Genomic DNA, 21,865 nt, shown 5'->3' with positions numbered 1-21,865 from the left:
CTCAAAAACGTGTTCAGTCGATCTGTGTTTGAGTGTGTGCTCGCGTATGTTATGTTATATGGAAATGCATGTATAGTCTGAAGTTGGAACAAGGAAAAACAATTAGTGTAACAGCACATTATCCGTGACAGTATGCCTGTTGCTCACAGAGTCATGTGACATGTTCCCTCACCAAGCCTGCTGGCATCACCACACCCTTTCGTCCGCAAATGTTTAAAAAAAAATCTTACTCCTAGTCCTAACATCTACAGTAGGCTCTTTCTTACAATTGTTTTTTTAAATAATTTTAAGCCAGCTGCAACTCCAGAAAAAACACTTTTGGAGGACGAATTCTTGTCCAAAATTACATTATAATCAAAAGCTCTACCTCTCCAATCCTTTCCATAGTCCTATTTATCCTTCTCTCTTGTATAACTCCTGGGATCTCTTCTGCTGCAGTGACTGATCAGAATAGAGATTAGCATTGTTGTTCACTCCCAAATGCCCTTTGCTATAATGACAACAGTTGAGAAACATGTCAGAGACTCTGGGATCTGTGGGCAAAACAAAGACTGCATTCAGGGTTTGAAGTAATGACTCTGATGAAGGTATTTCATAACTGTTGCCCTCTGAAGAGGAGACACAAACGCCCCTTAAAGCCACACACAGTCTTTCCTGCTCAAAGTCACCGACCACGCAAATGCACATAGTATCACAAACAATATTGACTCAATTACAGAATATCTTGCAACAGGATAGGGAAACAATGATTCAAGATAAACTCAAGCAGTACTTTTCAAAAGTAACCAATATTTGCTTTTCCAGTTACACTGGTGGGAGTCAATGTTCACTAATTCGCTAACTGTTTTGTCTTTTGCTGACAAAGATTAAAATGAGAGACTGACATATCATGAGCACAATTTAGAGATGCTTGCACAGACTGCAAGACCAGACTTCCGACTGGGCACACGACTTCATTTCATTGTGGATAATTGGGTAATATTTGATTGAGACCTTGTTCAAAGGTTACAATCTACTGTATAGTCACCCACTAAAAAGTTAGTTGAATTTCCAATGTGTTATCACTATGGTTTCAATCAACTAAAAGAACATCCAAATTTCAATGGAAAGACAATGTCTGAATTTTGGTCCAGTGGTCACTCAAATGTCTATCACTGCACATTCAACCATTTAAAAGCACATCAAAGTTCAAACGGGAATACAATGTCAGATATTTTGTTTATTTATACAACAGGTAATGTGATGTCACTGTGCTTCATCTAATAGCAGAACCAAATGACCTGGCTTGCAGTTGAGATTACATTAAAAGTACAAGTAATCAATGCCGTTCGAAATTCTGCGCAGATCATTAGGCTACAGCATTTGTGAAGATCTCAACAGACCTGTTATGACCTATGCATGGGATCTTGAACATGCAAACTTCATATTATTACACAATAATACATTTATAGTTACAGTAACCTCAATGTGGCCATGGATGTGTTACTCATTTTAAGATTAAATGTGAGATTACTTTGTAAGATTATAGCCTTAACTTTAGGCTATTTACTGTATTAAAAAAGTAATATTGAATTGTGTTTGATTGATGGCCAGTAACTGAAAGGTTTGATTTAGTCCTATTCTTTATTAACTTACATTTTTGGTTGAGATGGAGGATGTGAATTCAACATATCATTTATTTGTAATTTTTACACAAACTGGGATTTAAGCCAGTGGCACAGATGGAACTAGCCAAGCAGAAGATACAGTACATCTACTTCCAATGTTGATATTTGGTTGTGTTCACAACCTTGCATTGCAGAAGCAAAGCCAATAACGGAAATAATTGTGTTTCTCTTAGTGCTGGAGGAAGATCGTTTCTGTTCAGACAACTTCAGACAGTGATCTGTTCTAGCATGTCGACACAGGTTGAATTGGCTTGCACATAGCCTATTGCAGGGCGGAAAATACATTGAATTTACGTCTGTGCTCAGTGGGTCGGCCCTCTATATGGAATTTATATCGGCAACGTTCAAGAACGTTTAGCAACTGAACGTGGCCAGACACTTCTATGTTGAATAGGATAACGGTGACGCGTCTGTGAAAATGGGTGGGAAATTATAAATGGCGAGTTGGTGACGAATTTGGCTATTTGATCACATTAGCTAACTGTCCATATAGAGGCACGGAAAAAAACTCTGGTAAAGTTGTCGACACTGATCGTTTTAAAAATATTTTCCAAGATGAACAGAATTCTTCTCAGCATTTTCGCAGTTGGCCTGTGTTTTGCAGTTGGTAAGATAAAATAGTTTGTCAACTGTATTTGTTTGCTTATTTCAATCGTTGTTTAGTTAGCCTATAATTTTGATAGCCAAAACAAAATGTTTGATACCATTGTAATGAATTGGGTAGTCAAAATGACGTTCGTTTTTTCATCATTCGAATATAGTTTATCATATAAATAGGCAAGCTTGACATCCGAATACAATCAATTAGAACATGTGGACGTCTTAAGTCCGTGTTTCTGATCTTTGCCCAATTATTGGCAAAAGAACTGGTCTGATTGGTCAAAATACCAATTATTAGTATTTTTTTTAAATATCTGAAATGGGCTGCCTGTGTAAACGCAGCCTAGTGTTTGTAGTTGAAGGCTCAGATTCTCCCATACGCGGGTTACAATAAAAATCATGACCATAGACCGTTTACAGGGTAAGGAAACCAGTTTGGGGGAACTGACCCCTTTATGAGCGAATGGTTCAGAATATTCAACTGTAAAGACTAAATAAACAATTTCTTGCCTTTATGTATGACCCTTAGTTTATATAACTTAGTCCCGCTAAACAAGTCTTCGTCCCCATCTCCGGTTTCAAACCACACCCTTACTATATGATTTTCTGCAGTTGTCGACCTTGATTGAGTTCTTCCTGAATTGTGAATATGTATTCCTCATGACCTTTACCAAATATTTTCGGGAACATTTTAGTGAAACTAAGACCTGAGAAAATGTAGTTATGCTGACTTCCCCTTTTGGCCCTTAACTTGCAGAGTATCGGTCATTCTGAGAGTAGTGCTCTAGGGCAGTGGTTCCCCAACTTTTTATAGTCCCATACCCCTTCAAACATTCAACCAGTCAACCTCCAGCTGCGTACCCCTCCAGCACCAGGGTCAGCGCACTCTCAAATGTTGTTTTTTTGCCATTATTGTAAGCCTGCCACACACACACTATATGATAAATGTATTAAACATAAGAATGAGTGTGAGTTTGTCACAATACGGCTTGTGGGAAGTGACAAAGAGCTCTTATAGGACCAGGGCACAAATAATAATATATAATTTTGCTCCTTATTTAACCATCTTACATATAAAACCTTATTTGTTCATCGAAAATTGTGAATAATTCACCACGGGTTATTGAGAAGGGTGTGCTTGAAAGGATGCACATAACGCCGCAATTTTGGGTTGTATTGGAGAGAGTCTGTCTTACATCTTTTCCCACACAGTCTGTGCCTGTATTTAGTTTTAATGCTAGTGAGGGCCGAGAATCCACTCTCGCATAGGTACGTGGTTGCAAAGGGCATCAGTGTCTTAACAGTGCGATTTGCCAAGGCAGGATATTCTGAGTGCAGCCCAATCCAGAAATCTGGCAGTGGCTTCCAATTTAAATAAAGATTTCACAGAACCGCTTGTTGCAATTTCGATGAGGCTCTCTTGTTCAGATATCGGTAAGTGGACTGGAGGCAGGGCATGAATTGGGATAACGAATCCAGTTGTTTGTGTCATCCGTTTCGGGAAAGTACCTGCGTAATTGCGCACCTAACTCACTCAGGTGCTTCGCTATATCACATTTGACATTGTCCGTAAGATTGTGTTCATTTTCACACAAAAAATCAAACGATGGAAATACCTGTGTGTTGTCCTTGTTAATGCAGATGGAGTAGAGCTCCAACTTCTTAATCATAGCCTCAATTTTGTCCCGCACATTGAATATAGTTGCGGAGAGTCCCTGTAATCCTAGATTCAGATCATGATATGTAGCGCTGCCCATATCATTGCATAGTGCAGGAAATACACGAGAGTATAGGAACCTCGCGTTAACAGAGTTAACCATTTTCACTGTAGGGTCCAAAATGTCTTTCAAGCTGTCAGGCATTTCCTTGGCAGCAAGAGCCTCTCGGTGGATGCTGCAGTGTACCCAAGCGGCTTCGGGAGCAACTGCTTGCGCTATCACTCCACTATGTCTCCCTGTCATGGCTTTTGCACCATCAGTACAGATACCAACAGATCTTGATCAAAGTCCATTTGATGACACAAAGCTGTCCAGTACTTTAAAAATATCCTCTCCTGTTCTCCTGGTTTGCAGAAGAGGATGTTTAACTTAATTGACCCCACATAAACGTATTGGACATATACCAGGAGTTGTGCCAAGCCCGCCACGTCTGTTGACTCATCCAGCTGTAACACATAGAATTCACTGGCTTGCATGCGAAGCAGTAATTGTTTCAAAACATCTCCTGCCGTGTCACTGATGCTTCGTGAAAGTGTTTGATGAAGACATTGTCTGTATAGTTTTTTGGGCCTTTTCCCCTAGCATTGTCCCAGCCATATCTGTGACCGCAGGAAGAATTAAGTCCTCCACAATAGTACGGGGCTTGCCTGTCCTAACCACTAGGTAGGTCACCATATAAGACGCTTCTAGCCCCTTCTTATTAATGGTCTCTGTTGCTTTTATACATGTCTTACTACTCGAAAGTCGTCTTAATTCTCGCTCAAAAAACTCTGTGGCTTATTTTTCAAATTGGCATGTTTTGTTTCTAAATGTCTGCGCAAGAGTGAAGGTTTCATCGAGTTGTGAGGTAGTACTTTTGCACGTATAACACACTGTGGCTGAGGAAAGGCACTACTCCCAATATAAGTGAACCCAAAATCAATGTAGTTCTCATCATATTTGCGCCTCTTCGATGGTCCAACGTCCCTATCTGTTGTTCGGTGCTTTCCCTGGTAAGGGGGCAGTAGCTCTTCGGCTGCATCAGACACAACTGTTAGTGTCCATGCTAGCTGGGCAAACAACAAATGTAGAATTACTGATGTTAACATTGGATGTGCTCGTAGAAGCAGGACAACTTGTGTCGTCGACAGGTGCAGGTGTAGTACTGCTGGTAGTAGCAGTACTACCAGTAGAGCTGGTATGTGTCTCTATGGATGTGGGCCTTACTTTTTTTTTTAACCATTTATCTATTTTCAAGCAAACAGAATGAGCAGCAGCTACGTTTGGCTACATACGGTCCCACGAGAGAGTAACAGTTAATGTGATTGGATGTTAATTATTTGACTAGGCTACCTATATTTTACTTCGTGGTGTTATTTTGCTGAACACTAGATGGTTTAATTTTATTTTTGGCAGTGAAACGAGGCTACTCGGGCGAGAAAAAAAACCTCACCCAAATGTATAGCCCGGTTGGAAAATATAAATGGACTGTTTGAAAATGTATTTGTTTTTTATTTTAAAAAAATTATATATTAAGAATGATATATTTTAAATGTGAATCACATTTTTATTTGGCGTACCCCCGACAGCATTGCGCGTACCCCAGTTTGGGAATAGGGTGAATAGGGTGTATTCACTAGGAGCCAAAAGGAATGAAATGGGGAGGGGCCTACCTCAGTTTGGAATAAACGGTTTCCATTGCCAAACATTTTGTAACTGTTTGCTACGGTCTTTGTCTAATGAATACACCCCTGGTGTCACAGGTTTGATTCACGGCCAGTTACATTGATGCCGTGACCCTGATCACTTAGCTGATGTGTAGGCTAATAAGCCTCTTAGTATACTGTGTGGAGAGCAGGCCAAAGGGAGATGTCTGTAGCTCAGTTAGATTGAGCTCAACGTTGCAACTTCGTGTTAATGTTGTGACAGCGACATTAAGAAAGCAGTTCGTTAAGGTTAGGTGTTTGGTCCTTTTGGGTGGAAGGTATTGGCAATTACAGGAAGTCATATATGTTTAAACCTTTCAGGGACAGTATGGAGTAAAACTAGTATATATTACTGACTACCCTCAAGGTAAAACGTGTTTGCTCAATTAGGGTTGTGAAGACTGGCTCTAGATCTGATTTGACAACTGCAGTAACGCAGGTCACGGGATTGATGGTATTTTGTAATTGTCAAATATACCTTTTTGATTTGATTTATTTGCATCCCTATTGAATACTTCCGATCCAGGCTCTTGGTTAGAAGACAGGACACACCATGGCAGTCTATCAGGCAACATTGCCATCATGTGGACAACTTTGGTTTTAATGTTAGAAATCTGGATCAAGACTTGATTTGCTTATCAATATCCCAACACAAATGCCTTACTTTGAAGAGGATTCATTGAAATACATTTTGACCAATGTTTGGTGTTTTGGAATCCCAGTTATGGTATCCATGGTTTCCATCATGGGGTCTCATAATGAACTGATAAACTAATTTGACGTAGTTGCAGTGAGTGAACTGTAGAGTGCAACAGTAGTCTGATTTGAACTGTGGTACTTGGCTTTGTGGTTATGGGCCCTGATCTGAAACCAGTTGAACAGAGTAACTCGATCTGCTCCCCTATTTGGCCAAATACACAATACAGTATTGGTTCTTTCATTAAATACACAATACCCAACCTCTTTGTTAATGTTACTGTTCCTTCCAATTCCGCCACCAGTATGTACCCAGTGTAAAAACTCCTTACAGGACATAAAAACGACACCAGACAATATACAAAAACATACACTGAGTGTACAAACCATTAGAAACACCTGCTCTTTCCATCACATAGACTGACCAGTTGAAATCTATGATCCCTTGTTGATGTCACTTGTTAAATCTACTTCAATGATGAAGGGGAGGGAACAGGTTAAAGAAGGATTTTTAAGACAAAAGATTGAAGTGCCTTTGAACGGTGTATGGTAGTAGGTGCCAGGCGCACTGGTTTGAGTGTCAAAAACCGCAAAACTGCTGGGTTTTTCACGCTCAAAAGTTTCCCGTGTGTATCAACAATGGTCCACCACCCAAAGGACATCCTGCCAACTTGACACAACTCTGGGAAGCGTTGGAGTCAACATGGGCCAGCATCCCTGCGGAACACTTTCGACACCTTGTAGAGTCCATGCCCCCATGCTGTTCTGAGGGCAAAAGGGTATGCAACTCAATACTAGGAAGGTGTTCCTAATGTTTTGTACACAGTGTATATATGCCTGGGGACTGACTGTACAGGGGACAATACAACTGATGATCAGGTCAGTCCCCCCCCTGCTAGTCCATGCATGACATGCATACTGCATAAACCTACCAGGAGTTTTCTTTTGGGTGGGGGAATTTAAAGGATACTTGAATGTTGCAAGAGGCCAGCGAAATTCCCCATGACTACAATGTCCTCAAATAGTTGTCTCTTGTGTGTAATTGTCGGCATCACACTTTGTCCATGTAATAATAATTCCCCTTATGTGGTACATATAACACAAACCATATGGTTAATAATAATCATCAAAAAGCACTAAAGCAAAACATTTTGATAGTCCTAGGCCACATGATCATTATCTTGTAGTTGTACGAGCAGCTGTTTATTCATACTCAATGGGCACCGAGTCCTCAGTCCTCTTAAAGGTAACAATAATGACAGATGGTGGAGACCAATTGTGAACATCATCCCCCTGATCCGTATGACTCATCTCCCCGTGCTCCGTATTACCCAATCAAGGCTTGTGCGCTCATCCTTAACTTAACCCCTCATTGCGTCTGTAAATTACCTGTTGTGGCTAGAATACAGCCAAGTGTGTAAGCCAAGAGGCAGCTTTGTTTGCGAAACCTGACTGTTACCTGTGTTTCACCTGTATGAGTGTGTGTATGTGAGGCGGTGACAGTTTGGTGGTGTGACATGAGTGAAAGGAACCGATTTGACAGGATTTCTGAAGGGGGTAAAGGCGCGGCCCAAGGCGCGGCTCCAGGCAGAGGCTGACAGAGAAATGTGCATCATGTCATGCATGACTCATTTACGTGATGTTGGCCTGTATGTAGGGGAAGAGGCATTCTGATTGAGGACAGTTGATTGTTTTCACTCTAAGGGCTGGTTTCCCAGACAGATTTAAACCCATTCCTGAACTAAAAAGTATGGTCAATAGAGAATGTCTATTAAAATAGCTTTTTAAAACTTAATCTGTCTATCGGAAACCGCCACTTAGACAGCATTTACACAGGCAGCCCAATTCAGATTTTTTGACCAATTATTGTCAAAAGAGCTGATCTGATTAGTCTAAAGACCAATAAGTGGAAAAATATCCGAATTTGGCTGCCTGTGTAAACGCAGCCTCAATACATTTTTGTGAAAGTATTCTTGAGTGGGAGGGTTTTTGACAAGTGGAAGTTTACTTGTGCGCCGACATGTCTTACTCATCTGCGTTCTCTCTCAAGGATGTATTTGTCCTTCCCGGAAGGACACCTTATTTTATATTTGAACCTAAAGAATGGAATTCAAACATTGATTGAATGATCAGATCACTTGGCAATCACTTTTTTGGGATCTTTAGTCCACCAGACAAAAGTTCAGACCACATTCTGCGAATGTGTATATATTTTCTACTTTATACGTAGAGAGCAGGGTACTCAGGTAAACGATGCTCGTTAAATAAAGTTAGATCAAAGCCGAATCGATGTCTGCAAGATCACATAATGATGGTCTTTGATATAAGTGGACACCCAAGCCGACAAAGAGATTCTGTTGCGTCCCTCTTTACATGTGATCAAACACCTGAGTCATTTGGTTGGATTGTGGGGATGCACTCAATGTACACAGAACAAAAATACACAACATGAAACAATTTAATTGATTATACTGAGTTGCAGTTCATATGAGGAAATCAGTCAATTGAAATAAATGTATTAGGCCCTAATCTATGGATTAATCTATGGATTTCACATGACTGGGAATACAGATATGCATCCACTGGAAAAATGGGACTCACAATGGACTCAGGATCTCGTCACAATATTTTTGTGCATTCAAATTGCCATCGATAAAATACAACTATGTTCGTTGTCCATAGCTTATGCCTGCCCATACCATAACCCCACTGCCACCATGGGGTACTCTGTTCATAACTCAGTAAACCGCTCGCCCACACGATGCATACACGTGGTCTGCGGTTGTGAGGCCGGTTGGACGTAATGTCAAATTCTCTAAAACAATGTTGGAGCCGGCTTATAGTAGAGAAATTAACATTCAATTCTCAGGCAATAGCTCTGGTGGACATTCCTGCAGGCTCCTTCAAAACTTGAGACATTTGTGACATTGTGCTGTGTGACACAACTGCACATTTTAGAGGGGCCTTTTATTGTCCCCAGCACAAGGTGCTGTTTAATCAGCTTCTTGATATGGCACACCTGTCACGTGGAAGGATTATCTTGGAAAAGGATAAATGCTCACTAACAGGGATGTAAACTCATTTGTGCACAAATTTGAGAGAAATAGCTTTTTGTGCGTATGGAATGTTTCTGTGATCTTTTATTTCATCTCATGACGCATGGGACCAACACTTTACATGTTGCGTTTATATTTTTGTTCAGTGTATGTTTTGTTTTGTTTGTTTGGAACAGGAGTGGCATTTTCTTTGTAACCCGAGTCTCGTGAACTCCTTTTCCATGGGGTGTGACCGAAACCAGTGTTTGGGAAGGGGTGGGGGGGGGTCAGGTGTTGGCGTGGCATTTTTACAACCTTGCTAAGCAGCTCAACCTTGCTAAGCAGCTCAATGTTCCTTGGCTCAATCACAAATTGCTTAGATTATTTGTTTTGTCAACCAGACATTCATAACTGAAGGCCACGCCATGTTTTCCCTCTTTTAAAAATGAAGTTGTTACCTAAATGTGACCAATATGCGTCGCTCATTTAAAATGGCAGCTCTGCTGTTCTGTAGAATCGTCCCATGATGACGTCTTTACCACTTGAATGGCATGAATGCAAATGGACTGAGTAACTTTACTCAAACAAGGAACAAACAAAATGGTGTATTTACTGTATGTGTCAATGTGTGCACGTCACCTACAAAGGTATGCCTTTCCATGATGGATCCAGTCATGGGATGAGTTTGTCACACATATGACTTCATGGACAGGTATTTAACTCCTTTAGGTACTGCGTGTCTGTAGTGTTATTTGCATAAGTCAGAACTTGCTCAGGGACTTTCCGTCTTGCAACTAATTGGTTGAATTTATGGGTTTCACTGTCATTTGGTTAATTCTGTAGTTTATGGCGGACCATTCCTCCTCCAACCCCTAAAAGCACCAAACTACTCATTATGAAGGGCATAATAATTATGGGGTCAAAGAGTAGTTCCCTGACCCAATTGGTTCTCTGTCTGGAGTGGCACTTACTGGGAAGCAGCCATTTTGTATTTCCCTATCAAGAGCTAAGGAGGGCTACACTCAAAGCATTCGCCCTGTGTTTTGAGAAGTGGACAAATTGTCTAACAACTATGCCCTTCTATGAACGAACATCATGACTTGCGCAGGTTGGGCTTTTCATCCACTAAAGTGCAGTCAGCAAAACCGGGGAGTGTCAACGGCTAAATCATTGTTTGACTCATCCCATGTTTAGAGACAAACAGGCCCCAATGACGTAGGATTGCATCAACAAGCGGTCAAGGGAGTTATCTACAAGAATGTTTACTTGAACATGAGAATTTGTACAATGTCATATGGTAATTCTTTTTTTTTTTCTTTTTTTTTCTCCCATCTCTGTTATCCCAGGCCAGGCTCTGAAGTGCTACAAATGTGACTTGGGCTTCTGGGACTTGTGCTACACCACCGAAGTCAACTGCAAAGACGGGGAGAATTGTTTCAGCGGCGTGGGAAAGGCAGGTAAGGACCCAAGACCAAAGGACCCAAGGCCTGGCCGACACCGGTCATGGGTGGCTCATATGTCTTATATTTACATTGTAATAATTTAGCAGACGCCTTATCCAGAGTGGATTAGTCAGTGCATTCAACTAAGGTACTGTAGATAAACAACCACATATTGCAGTCATTGCAAGTAAGAACTTTCCTCAAAGCCGCTATCAGCAAAATCAGTGTTGGTAAGAAAAGACAAGTTCGAATGTAAGGATATTTGTTTATTTACTTATTTTTTTGGCTAGTCTGTTTTTACACCCCATAGTGCCTCTGTCCTCTTCAGAAGCAAACAAGGAAGGAAGACAACCTGCAAATATTCATTTTGCAGATGCTTAAATGTCACTTTCCAGCATTCTGTCTTGCGGCAAAAGTTAATGAAGAACAACTTGCGTTTCATAGTTTGTCAATTTAAGAGGCCTTACTGTATGTGCCGTTTGGCACGACAAAGCCTAAGTAATTACGTTTTTTCTGTGTTCCTTTTCATCCACAGTTAAGTTTGTGGACATCAAGATGAAAGGCTGCCTGAAAGTGGATGAATGCAACAAGACGACCACAACCGATTTCCCTGCCAGCTCCAACCACACAGTGTACAACATATCGAAGGCCTGCTGTGACAAGGACCTGTGTAACGCTGCCCCGGGCCTGCCCCGAATGAGCATCCTGCCCCTGGCCCTCGCCACCCTGACCACTGCCTTCATGACCAAAGTCCTGGTGTAAGGGGGTGTGAAGCCCTCTGTGTGGCCTACACACATACATATGCAGAGGTTGATATACATGTAGGTTGATGATTCACACACCCACACGCACTCATCAAACATTAGCACCAATCGGTCCGTGTGTATAAGAACTGCATTACGTTTGTGTAATTTAGGCCAAGGAGGAAACATCTGTTAAAGTGTACCATATACCAGCTAAACTTCTAAATTATTTCTATTAAAGAATTTGATTTGTCCTTCATGCCTCTGGAAATCTCTCAATTTGTTTGATGAAATGCAGTTGTTCAAACACAGACTAGCTTACACAGACCCTTATTCAGTTGCACTTATGGAAAGCATTGAATTAAACCTCGTTTGTATGGAATGCTATTAACATAATTGAGCAGATGTCTTCAGACACTTTAGTAAGATGGAGATCGGTCAGTCAGCATTATATAACCAATGACTGTTCATACTGACAGACAATTCATTAATCTTCAATAGGGAGCTCGGCTAACAAAGACTATTTTCTATCTCTGGTGTTGGTTACGAATGCTTATTTCTAACCACTATTTCAAATTGATGTTCACTGTTAATTCTCCCATTATCCAGCCCCACTTGGTGTTGGGGAGCTCCACTGATCACTCAGTTTACAATGAATAATGCAGTTGCTGTGTGACCTCATATGTTGCCCCCATTCTTGAGCTACATGATGACCTAGACCATTGGCGGGCAACTCCAGTCCTCGAGGGCCTGATTGGTGACACACTTTTTTCCCATCCCTAGCAAACACAGCTGATTAATCAAATTGAATTCTAAACTGAAGATCATGATTAGGTGATTATTGGAGTCAGGTGTGTTAGCTGGGGCAAAACTGTGACACTATTCAGGCCCTCGAGGACTGGAATTGCCCACCCCTGACCTAGACCAAAGGAAGGAGGGACAGTTGCTAGACTGGTCTGTTTTGCCACGTTCAAAACAACTGGGAATTCGGAGATCTCCGACTTAAGTCAGTTCAAAACAACTGGGAACTCTGGGGGGGGGGGGGGAACTAGCTCCGACTGAGGAAAAATCTATTTGAACGATCATCCAAATCGGAATTCCGACTCGGGCCTCTTTCTAGAGCTCAGACTTTCTGACCCGAAGATCACTGATGTCATGATTTGACCTGGTATTTTTCAGTTTTGAACAAGGCATCTGTTTCTAGAAAGGGCAAACAACAATGTGGTTCAACTTGTGTTGACTAGGAATTTAATTGAATTCCTTTTTGCCTAAAGTAATTATTGTATTTATCTGGCAAGATTAGAATGTATACTGAACAAAAATGTAAACGCAACATGTAAAGTGTTGGTGAAATAAAAGATCCTAGAAATGTTCCATACGCACAAAAACCTTATTTCTCTCAAATGTTGTGCACAAATTTGTGTACATCGCTAGTGAGCCTTTTTTTTCCTTTGCCAAAATAATCCATCCACCTGAGAGGTGGAAGCTGATTAAACTGCATAATCATTACACATGTGCACCTTGTGCTGGGAACAGAAGGCCACTAAAATGTGCAGTTTTGTCACGCAACACAATGCCACAGATGTCAAGTTTTGAAGGAGCATGCAATTGGCATGCTGACTGCAGGAATGTCCATCAGAACTGTTGCCAGAGAATGTAATGTTAATTTCTCTAGCATAAGCCATCTCCAACATTGTTTTAGAGAATTTGGCTTCTTTACCAGCGGGATTGTCTGAGACCAGCAACCTGGACAGCTGATGACACTGGAATATTTCTGTCTGTAATAAAACCCTTTTGTGGGGGAAAAACTCATTCTGATTGTCTGGGCCTGGCTTTCAAGTGGTTAGGCCTATGCACAGTCATGTGAAACCCATAGATTAGGGCCTAATTCATTTATTTCTATTGACTGATTTCCTTATATGAACTGTAAATCAGTATATTTTTTGAAATTGTAGCATGTTGCGTTTATTTTGTTCAGTATAGAGTTAAATAAAGCTTTTAAATGCTATTTGTGTTATTGTTATTGGGATTCTTTTTTAGGTTCATTGGAGATTTGTCTGTGGTATTTCCTTGTTTGGGAAGAACTGTGTACTAATTTAATGTTAGCCGTGTACTAACAGGAAATGGGTTGACTGATTTATGTATATCTGATCACTTTTTTTGCTTGTAAAACCTTTTTTAAGCTGGAAATGTGTATACTCTATGTGGCTGCAAAATAAGTTGCAAGAATTCAATACATGTTTAAAGCTTCTACAAAATCCCCTGCCTTCTGAATGCTTTGCTATTGTCTATTGGTGTCATAAAATTTTTCCACTCCCAAACAAACCATTTTTCAATTTGTGGCTTAGCAGGACATACAGGTTTCCTTCTTCCCCTCCAGTGCCCACTCATACCAATTCAAAAGCTGGTGAAAACATTGTCAAAACATTTCTATTGTCACATATTTTCTATAACATGCCTATGTGTTCAGTAGTCAAGTACAAGCAGTATTTGCTAATAACCCAATATTAGTATTGCTAATAACCCATCCACAACCGTCTGGGGCCTGCACCCTACCCTAACTCGCAAATAGGCGGATAGAAAATGTGCTTTAAGCTGCAGTAGGAGACAGCGGAATTATCTTTTGACAGGGGATGCAGATGAATTTTTTTTAAGCGTAATTTAGATTAGCCGATTAAACTCAACTCCACAATTTACGATGAATGTTGAGCAGTGACTAGTGTAGGCAGACTGGTGCTCCAAAGTCACAAAAAATAAACAACATTGTTCTGTGTGATTGATGGCTATTATTTTGGAGCTGAAATCAGTAGTTTTTCATATCTTGATTGTATCCCTTGCAAAATACGATTGCAGTTTTGAAATTGCAGTAAAAGTGCAGTAACTGCAGTCAGTGTTGTAGTACTCAAGACCACACAGTGTCTCGGTGTCAGATACATGTGTACTTACATAGTGTCTCGGTGTCAGATACATTTGTACTTGGTCTTTACTCGGTCTCGGACAGTGAGGACTTAACATCTTCCTGAGACCAGCAGAGTAGAAAACAGAATTATGTAACTTCCATTTGGTCAGCGCATTAAACCGCTTCGCCAAATATTCTTGAAACATGAATACATTATCTTAACAGCCTTCATATAGACATGTTTGAGCAGTGGCGAACCTTCAGTGTGTGACCGGTTCCTCATTCTGAAAGGACAGCAACCATAATAACAGCACACTCAAGTGAGAGAGCGCACTTTTTGTGAAACACAAAAGGGCCTGTGGTGTAGTGAATGCTATACTGAGGTATAAGCAGTATGCCCACTTTTTTTGTGGGCATTGCATATACTCAGTGGCGACCGGTCATTCAAGGCAGGTGGGGCAGAGCGTAGGGGTTGGTAATGTTCTCTAGTTGCGCCGTTATTGGCTCAGTGTTCTGTCACTCTTGGGGACACTAGGTCACCGCTAAATCTACAGTTGAGCTCGAAAATTCAAGCACTTGGGTGCTGCCATGGAGTTACATTAGAAGTACCCATTCAAGAAGGCTCAAGGTCATTGGCCACAGATAAAATGAAGTCAAGTCACGTTATATCTACAGTAACTGTGATTGGACTGATCATGTCAACATCATACTTTCAAAATCTTAGCTAGCAAGCTAGTAGTCATCATCATGAATCAAGTTGACAATCTACTGGCACATATTTTTCTATCCTTGTCATATAAAGAGAAATAATGAAGAGAAATTATAGATAAAACGTATCAGTGCTCATTGGCTATTGGACATAAACATTACACAACAAGTTGGAAATCGCAATTTCAGCAATGAGTGGTTTGGAAGGAATCAGTGGCTAACTGCAAGCATGGCAAAGCAATCACTAGCCTGCTATTCAGAGGAGTGGGTGTGTGGTCCAAGTCTGGGTTTAAGGGTATTTTTTCCAAGCTTAAAAGGATAAACATTCAACATTGGCCATGCTGTCAATCCAACATGACTTCTGCCACGCTCAAAATAACTGGAAACTTGGAACTGGAAAATCTCAGACTTCAGTGAGTTCAAGACAACTGGGAACTCAGACAAAAATGCGCTGACTGGGAAAATAAGTTTTGAACGGTCATCCAACTCGGAATTTCAAGTCGGGAACTCAGGCCTCTTTCTGGAGCGCCAACCTGAAGATTACTGACATCATTATGATTCAACCTTGTTTTTTAGATTTCCCAGTTATCTTGAAAGCACCATAAATCCAGAGAATGACAGACTTTGATGACAAAGTTTGATGACAAAATTTGCCCACAAAAGACTGCCGCGCCACTTTCCTGTTCAAGTGAGCACAGCACAACAAGGTGAGTCCATAAATGTCTTGTATGCTGCTGCATAAATGATGTAATATGCCAGGGAGACAGTATTACTTTCACAGCTAAAGTATACTTAGGTGTATGTTGTGTAGTAGCCCATGTGCCTCACCCTAATAATTTGGTCCATTTTCCCCTCATAACAGCCTACTGTTCTGACTTGGTGGTGCACATGTAGCCTGTTTTAGAGAAATGTCATCATCAAATATTGTAAAAGCTTTCATTGTCTGCTTATATGCCCCCTTTATTTATCCTACGGTTCTGACTTAATGTACAGGGAGAATACTGTAAGAACGGCCAATGTTTTGAATTCTGTTGCTGTACATTTCAAAAGTGCTGAACAAATAGTTATATTGACTACGTCCGTCCTAGCTCGCTCATTAATGTCATAATCGAAATTATGGATTGCCTCTTATCTGCTCGTTGTCCCCTTATGCCATCGTTTGTACATCTCAATTTGTCAGTAGAAACCACATTTGTTTTAGCAAGTCAGCCATATCAGCTGTTTTTTTAAGGCAGTAAATGAGGCTGAATTAACTGTTTCGCTGCCAGACAAGGCTCTGCTGAAAGCCAGGTGTAGCAGTGGTAAGGTGTCGAGACTCTGCTATTGGGACAGATTTACTGTAACGGGTGCGTAACCGGTGGCAGGGAAGTCAGAGCAGAACTAGGTAATAGCCGGAGCAGTTTAATTGCAGAAACCAACGGCAGAAAGAATAACAAGACATGGGTACAAAACCTGTCGCGCACCAGTCAACATGTGCACAAGAACTTACAATAAACAATTCCAAACAAAGACATGGGGGGAACAGAGGGTTAAATACACAACACTTAATGAGGGAGATGAGAACCAGGTGTGTAGGAAAACAAGACAAAACAAATGGAAAATGAAAAGTGAATCGATGATGGCTAGAAGACCGGTGACGCCGACCGCCGCCCGAACAAGGAGAGGAACCGACTTCGGTGGAAGTTGTGACATTTACGTAGGCCCTAACAGTTTGTGGGCACCGTTGTCACCGTTATAGTGCAATTAGTGTATTGTTTAGTGTTGTGGTATGTTGTGTAGTTGCTTTGCTGGCATGCATCTACATTTGTTTGTTGTTGAGTTTGCCCCACCAAGATTTGCATGCTAAAATCGCCACTGCCTATACTCACTTCTTAATCCCTACTGATGCGTATCAAAGTAGTGTAGTGGAGGTACAGTACAATAGAGAAATCATGCACAAAGTACACAACCGCAAAGCACGTTAAATATATTTACATGTGGGCCGCACACAGTTTCAGCAGAATATAATCTGCAGGCAGCAAGATTGTGCACTTCACAGAAGAATGCCGGTAGGGTAGGAAAGACGTTTCAACGTATGATATCTACCAGTAAATGCTAACTAAGGCAGCAATAGGTATGCAAACCAGGTATTGAAAAAGTTTTGTTCGAAGTATTGGTTAGTAGGCTATTTGTGATGCACAATTGTCATCATGTGCTGTTTGCATCGGGGGCATAGACATGGATGGGCCTGGGTGAACAGAGGCCCACCCACTGGGGAGCCAGGCCCCAACAGGCCCACCTAATTAGAATTCTGTGGCTAAGCATTTTGTGGAATTAGACCATCACATTTTTGTATTTTTCTATATACAAAAAGTGTGATTTAAGCGTGTAAATCTGAAAAATGTATAGGAAAACACAGGATTTCTCAGAATGACTTTCCTTCGCTGTTTGGGAACTTGTTGGAAAAAATGTTGTATACCCACTTCTCCAGGCACCATTACACCACTTCATACCGATGGAAAGACAAAAGTCACACACAGCATGATGTTAAAGGATAAGCAGTCCATTAACTAGGACATAATAAGCCAGTTGGTCCCAATCATAAGAATACAAAAACACAACCATTAAGCATTTCCCAATCGAAATGTACAAATATTACTTCGCATTGGAAAAAACATTTAATATTTAGCACACAAAGTAACCGGTGACCTAAAGTTTAAAGTGAAGCTGACAGCGTTTTAACTACTTTGCAGATATGAAACAAACAGACAATCATAATATCAGTCAAAATGATAAAATTCCCAGTATATGCTACAAAACCAAGTTTGTAAGAGGTTTAAAAATAGGTTATATTTGACTCAACGTTCCATGACTTACACAAAGGCATTGTTGGCAGAATAGATGGATGCAGTTCAATGCATGATTATTAGAATTCACCAATACATTTCTTGGCAGTACAAAAAATATGGCTATCAGATTGTAAAATCACAGCTGGCCTGGTACATTGTTTGCTGCCGCAACTCATTCGAGATGCACTGTTTCAGTTTAAATTATTCAATATTCTGGACAAAAACGAACAAATGTAACTAAGGCTGGGAATGTCAATACAATCAAACTAGCAAGGGCAATGATCATAAGTCAGTCATACCGTGGCTAATAGGCTAGCGTATCTATTGATGTAATTTTCTTCCTGGGGGTGTATATGACCAGATTTTAATAAGATATAATGTTGCTAAAATGCTGTCAGTTCCACAGTAAATGCAACAATGTTTTACAAACATAAGTTATTTTCAAAGAGATGGCTAACAACAGCAAGCGCGCTGCAATAAAAAACACAGAAATGTATTCTTGAAAGGGAGAAGCTAACAAATTAGCAACAACATCCTTTTTGATAACACCTGCTGCAGCCACTGAAAAGTAGGCGACGACAAAATCTAGCTAGCTAGACCAAAGGAAAACTACTGCTCGCTATTGTGCAGTGACCTGTTGGCCTTCAAGAAGGCAGACGTTTCCATAAGTCTCTTAAAAACGGTCCCACCCATTAAGTCAAAATGTGATTGGTTGATTCAGCTGTCACATTTTTGCCCTAATACAGTTGAATGGCAGAGGCCTTTATCTAGCTTCTGATGGCCGAGCCAATGGCTGACTTAGCTAGCTAGATTTATCTCCCCAGAGACCAGCAAAGAATCTTGATTGGATATTTTTCTCTCTTCAGTGTTAACCCTTTCAATTCCAACAAAAACTGAAGAAATTAAATCAGAAAATCATCCAAAATAGTAATTTTAGTATTATTATTATAATCATTTTTTTTATGAATCCTTCACTGAAGGCGTAGAAGACCCATTGTTCCCCACTGTGTTTGGGTTAGTAATAATTAGTAGATTGGCTCTATTTTCCCTCAGCATGCATTTTTTTCACTATTTTGAATGTTTAAAGAATCCATATGATGTTCTGAAATATGAACCCAGAAATACTGGACATTTTGACCTCTTATTATGGTGGTGAGTTGACATTACAATCATGCTCTTGAATTTTACTTTTTCTGGTCTCGATCTTGACTCGGTCTCGGACTCCTTGTCCCCCTTCGGTCTCGAACACAACACTGACTGCAGTCGACTGGTACTTTGGATGCAGTAATTGCAGAATAACTACTGCAGTTGAGTTGCAGTTATACTGCACTGTAAAGTGTCAGTGTAGTTAGAAATATTTCTTAATATTGATATTTCTGAAAATAGTACAACAGTGTCCGCTATGAACAGACGTTTACACTATGGAATAAAATAAAACGTGTCTGACTTGAGATGTCTGAACAACAGAACAAGCTGTTAATTTCACTGTGGTCCATGTCCTCTATTTGAAGTCATGCACAAACTCATGCAGCTGGTGACTGAATTCCTGCTAGAGAGCTCATCCATGAAATCAGCTATAGGTGAAAGGACCCTGTGGAGAGGAGCAGCGGAAACGCAGTCGCTGGAGTGATGAATCACGCTTCACCATCTGCCAGTCCAAAGGATGAATCTGGGTTTGGCGGATGCCAGGAGAATGCTACCTTCATGGTTCGAGCTAGGTCCTTTAGTTCCAGTGAAGGGAAATCTTAACGCTACAGCTTACAATTGTAATGCGTGCGGAGCAGGTGAACCCAAATGCAGACTCAGACGGAGACACGGATAGGTAACCAATGTACTTATTGAAAAGCAGGAGAGGAGATGGGGTGCAGTCCAGGGGAATCTCGGGCAGGTAGTAGGGAATCCAGATTGAGGCTGAGGGCAAGAAAATTAGGAACCGGGTAAACAGGTATGGAGCGGAATCCAATGAAGCACTAGAGTGAGGATCCAAGGCAGGGAAGCAGGACTGAGAAGACGGGTACCAGAGTCAGAGCAGACGGGACTGTCTGAAAAAGCAACGTGAGGCTAGGGAAAACAGGCACAACAGGATAACAAAATCTATGCAGGAACTAACAGCTAGAAATGCAGACTGACTGAGTAGAGGCTACGATCTGGCAGCGTGGAAGTGGCAGGGCTGAGTATTTGTAGGGTTCTTGATTATGGAACAGGTTGCAGCTGGTGAGAATCTGCTCTGCTTCCAGCACACCTGTCTCCACTCACACAATCACATACACACAGAGAGAGAGAGGGAGTGAGAGAGCACTGGGGGAGTGGTGGCAGGTTGGGAGGTCCAGGATGAGAAGTAGAGGGCGTGGCAGGAGCAGATGTAACAACAATGACATTCTAGACGATACGGTGCCTCCAACATTGTGGTAACAGTTTGTGGATGGCCCTTTCCTGTTTCAGCATGACAATGCACCCGTGCACAAAGCGAGGTCCATACAGAAATGGTTTAACGAGATCAGTGTGAAAGAACTTGACTGGCCTGCACAGAGCCCTGACCTCAACCCCATCGAACACCTTTGGGATGAATTGGAACGGTGACTGCGAGCCAGGCTTAATCAACCGACATCAGTGCCCGATCTCACTAATGCTCTTGTGGCTGAATGGAAGCAAGTCCCCACAGCAATGTTCCAACATCTAGTGGAAAGCCTTCCCAGAAGAGTGGAGGTTGTTATAGCAGCAAAGTGGGGACCAACTCCATATTAATGCCCATAATTTTGGAATGAGATGATTGACGAGCAGGTGTCCACATACTTTTGGTCATATCTCTCCCCTTAATCTTTCACCTCAGTGGGTTGGCTGCAAGGGCTTAAATTTACATTTTGGTTACTGGCCTACATAACATACCCTATAATGCCAAAGTGGAATTATGTTTTTTGAAATGTTAAAAAAAATAAAGAATGAAAAGCTGAAATGTCCTGAGTCAACAAATATTCAACCACTTTGTTATGGCATGCCTAAATAAATTCAGGAGTAAATGTTTGCTTAACAAGTCATTATAAGTTACATGGACTGACTTTGTGTGCAATAATAATGTTTAACGTGATTTTTGAATGACTACTTCATCTCTGTACCCCACACATCTGTAAGGTTCCTCAGTCGAGCAGTGAATTTCAAACACAGAATTAACCACAAAGACCAGGGTCTCACAAAGAATTGCAACTATTGGTAGATGTGTAAAAATAAAAAGCAGACATTTAATATCCCTTTGAGCATTACACTTTGAATGGTGTATCAATACACCCAGTCACTACAAAGATACAGGCGTCCTTCGTAACTCAGTTGCCGGAGAGAAAGGAAGGGATTTCACCATTAGGCCAATGATGACTTTAAAACAGTTACAGAGTTTAATGGCTGTGACAGGAGGAAACTGAAGATGGATCAACAACATTGTAGTTACTCCACACCGCTTTTTAAAAAAAGGGTTATTCGGCTGTCCCCATAGAAGAACCTTTTGGTTCCAGGTGTAACTCTTTTGGGAACCAAACCTACAACCACTGCAATGATTTCGATGTTAAGGTAGACATGTTTGAGTTTTTTAAAAAGAAACATCCGTTTAAGGGAATACTTTAGCTCCCCTAATCGTGGTATTTCTACTGAACATGTAGGCTGCTCACCAGCACATACTCCGACTCCTTTTAGAAGTAAGAGTTATTTTGTACCTCCAGCCAAACGCAATCACCCTATTGAGACATATTTCAGACTTTTTTAGAACAAACATGAGTACATACACTACCGGTAAAATGTTTTAGAACACCTACTCCTTCAAGGGTTTTTCTTTATTTTTACTATTTTCTACATTGTA

At 40.9% G+C, this 21,865-nt stretch overlaps 1 protein-coding gene across 1 annotated transcript; it reads left to right on the top strand.

Annotated features, from left to right (window-relative positions):
• The first annotated feature begins 2,144 nt into the window (after window positions 1-2,144).
• Window positions 2,145-12,354, top strand: LOC120027484 (sperm acrosome membrane-associated protein 4-like). The gene is made up of 3 exons (XM_038972433.1): window positions 2,145-2,274; window positions 10,748-10,858; window positions 11,379-12,354. Exons 1-3 carry the CDS (start codon window positions 2,223-2,225, stop codon window positions 11,603-11,605), a joined length of 390 nt encoding a protein of 129 aa, XP_038828361.1. The 5' UTR covers window positions 2,145-2,222; the 3' UTR covers window positions 11,606-12,354.
• Window positions 12,355-21,865: the final 9,511 nt, after the last annotated feature.

The sequence above is a fragment of the Salvelinus namaycush genome, chromosome 32 (assembly GCF_016432855.1).
Source record: "Salvelinus namaycush isolate Seneca chromosome 32, SaNama_1.0, whole genome shotgun sequence".
Taxonomy (NCBI): domain Eukaryota; kingdom Metazoa; phylum Chordata; class Actinopteri; order Salmoniformes; family Salmonidae; genus Salvelinus; species Salvelinus namaycush.
Note: the sequence above shows the minus strand (reverse complement) of the source record. Positions and strands in the feature narration are given on the sequence as shown.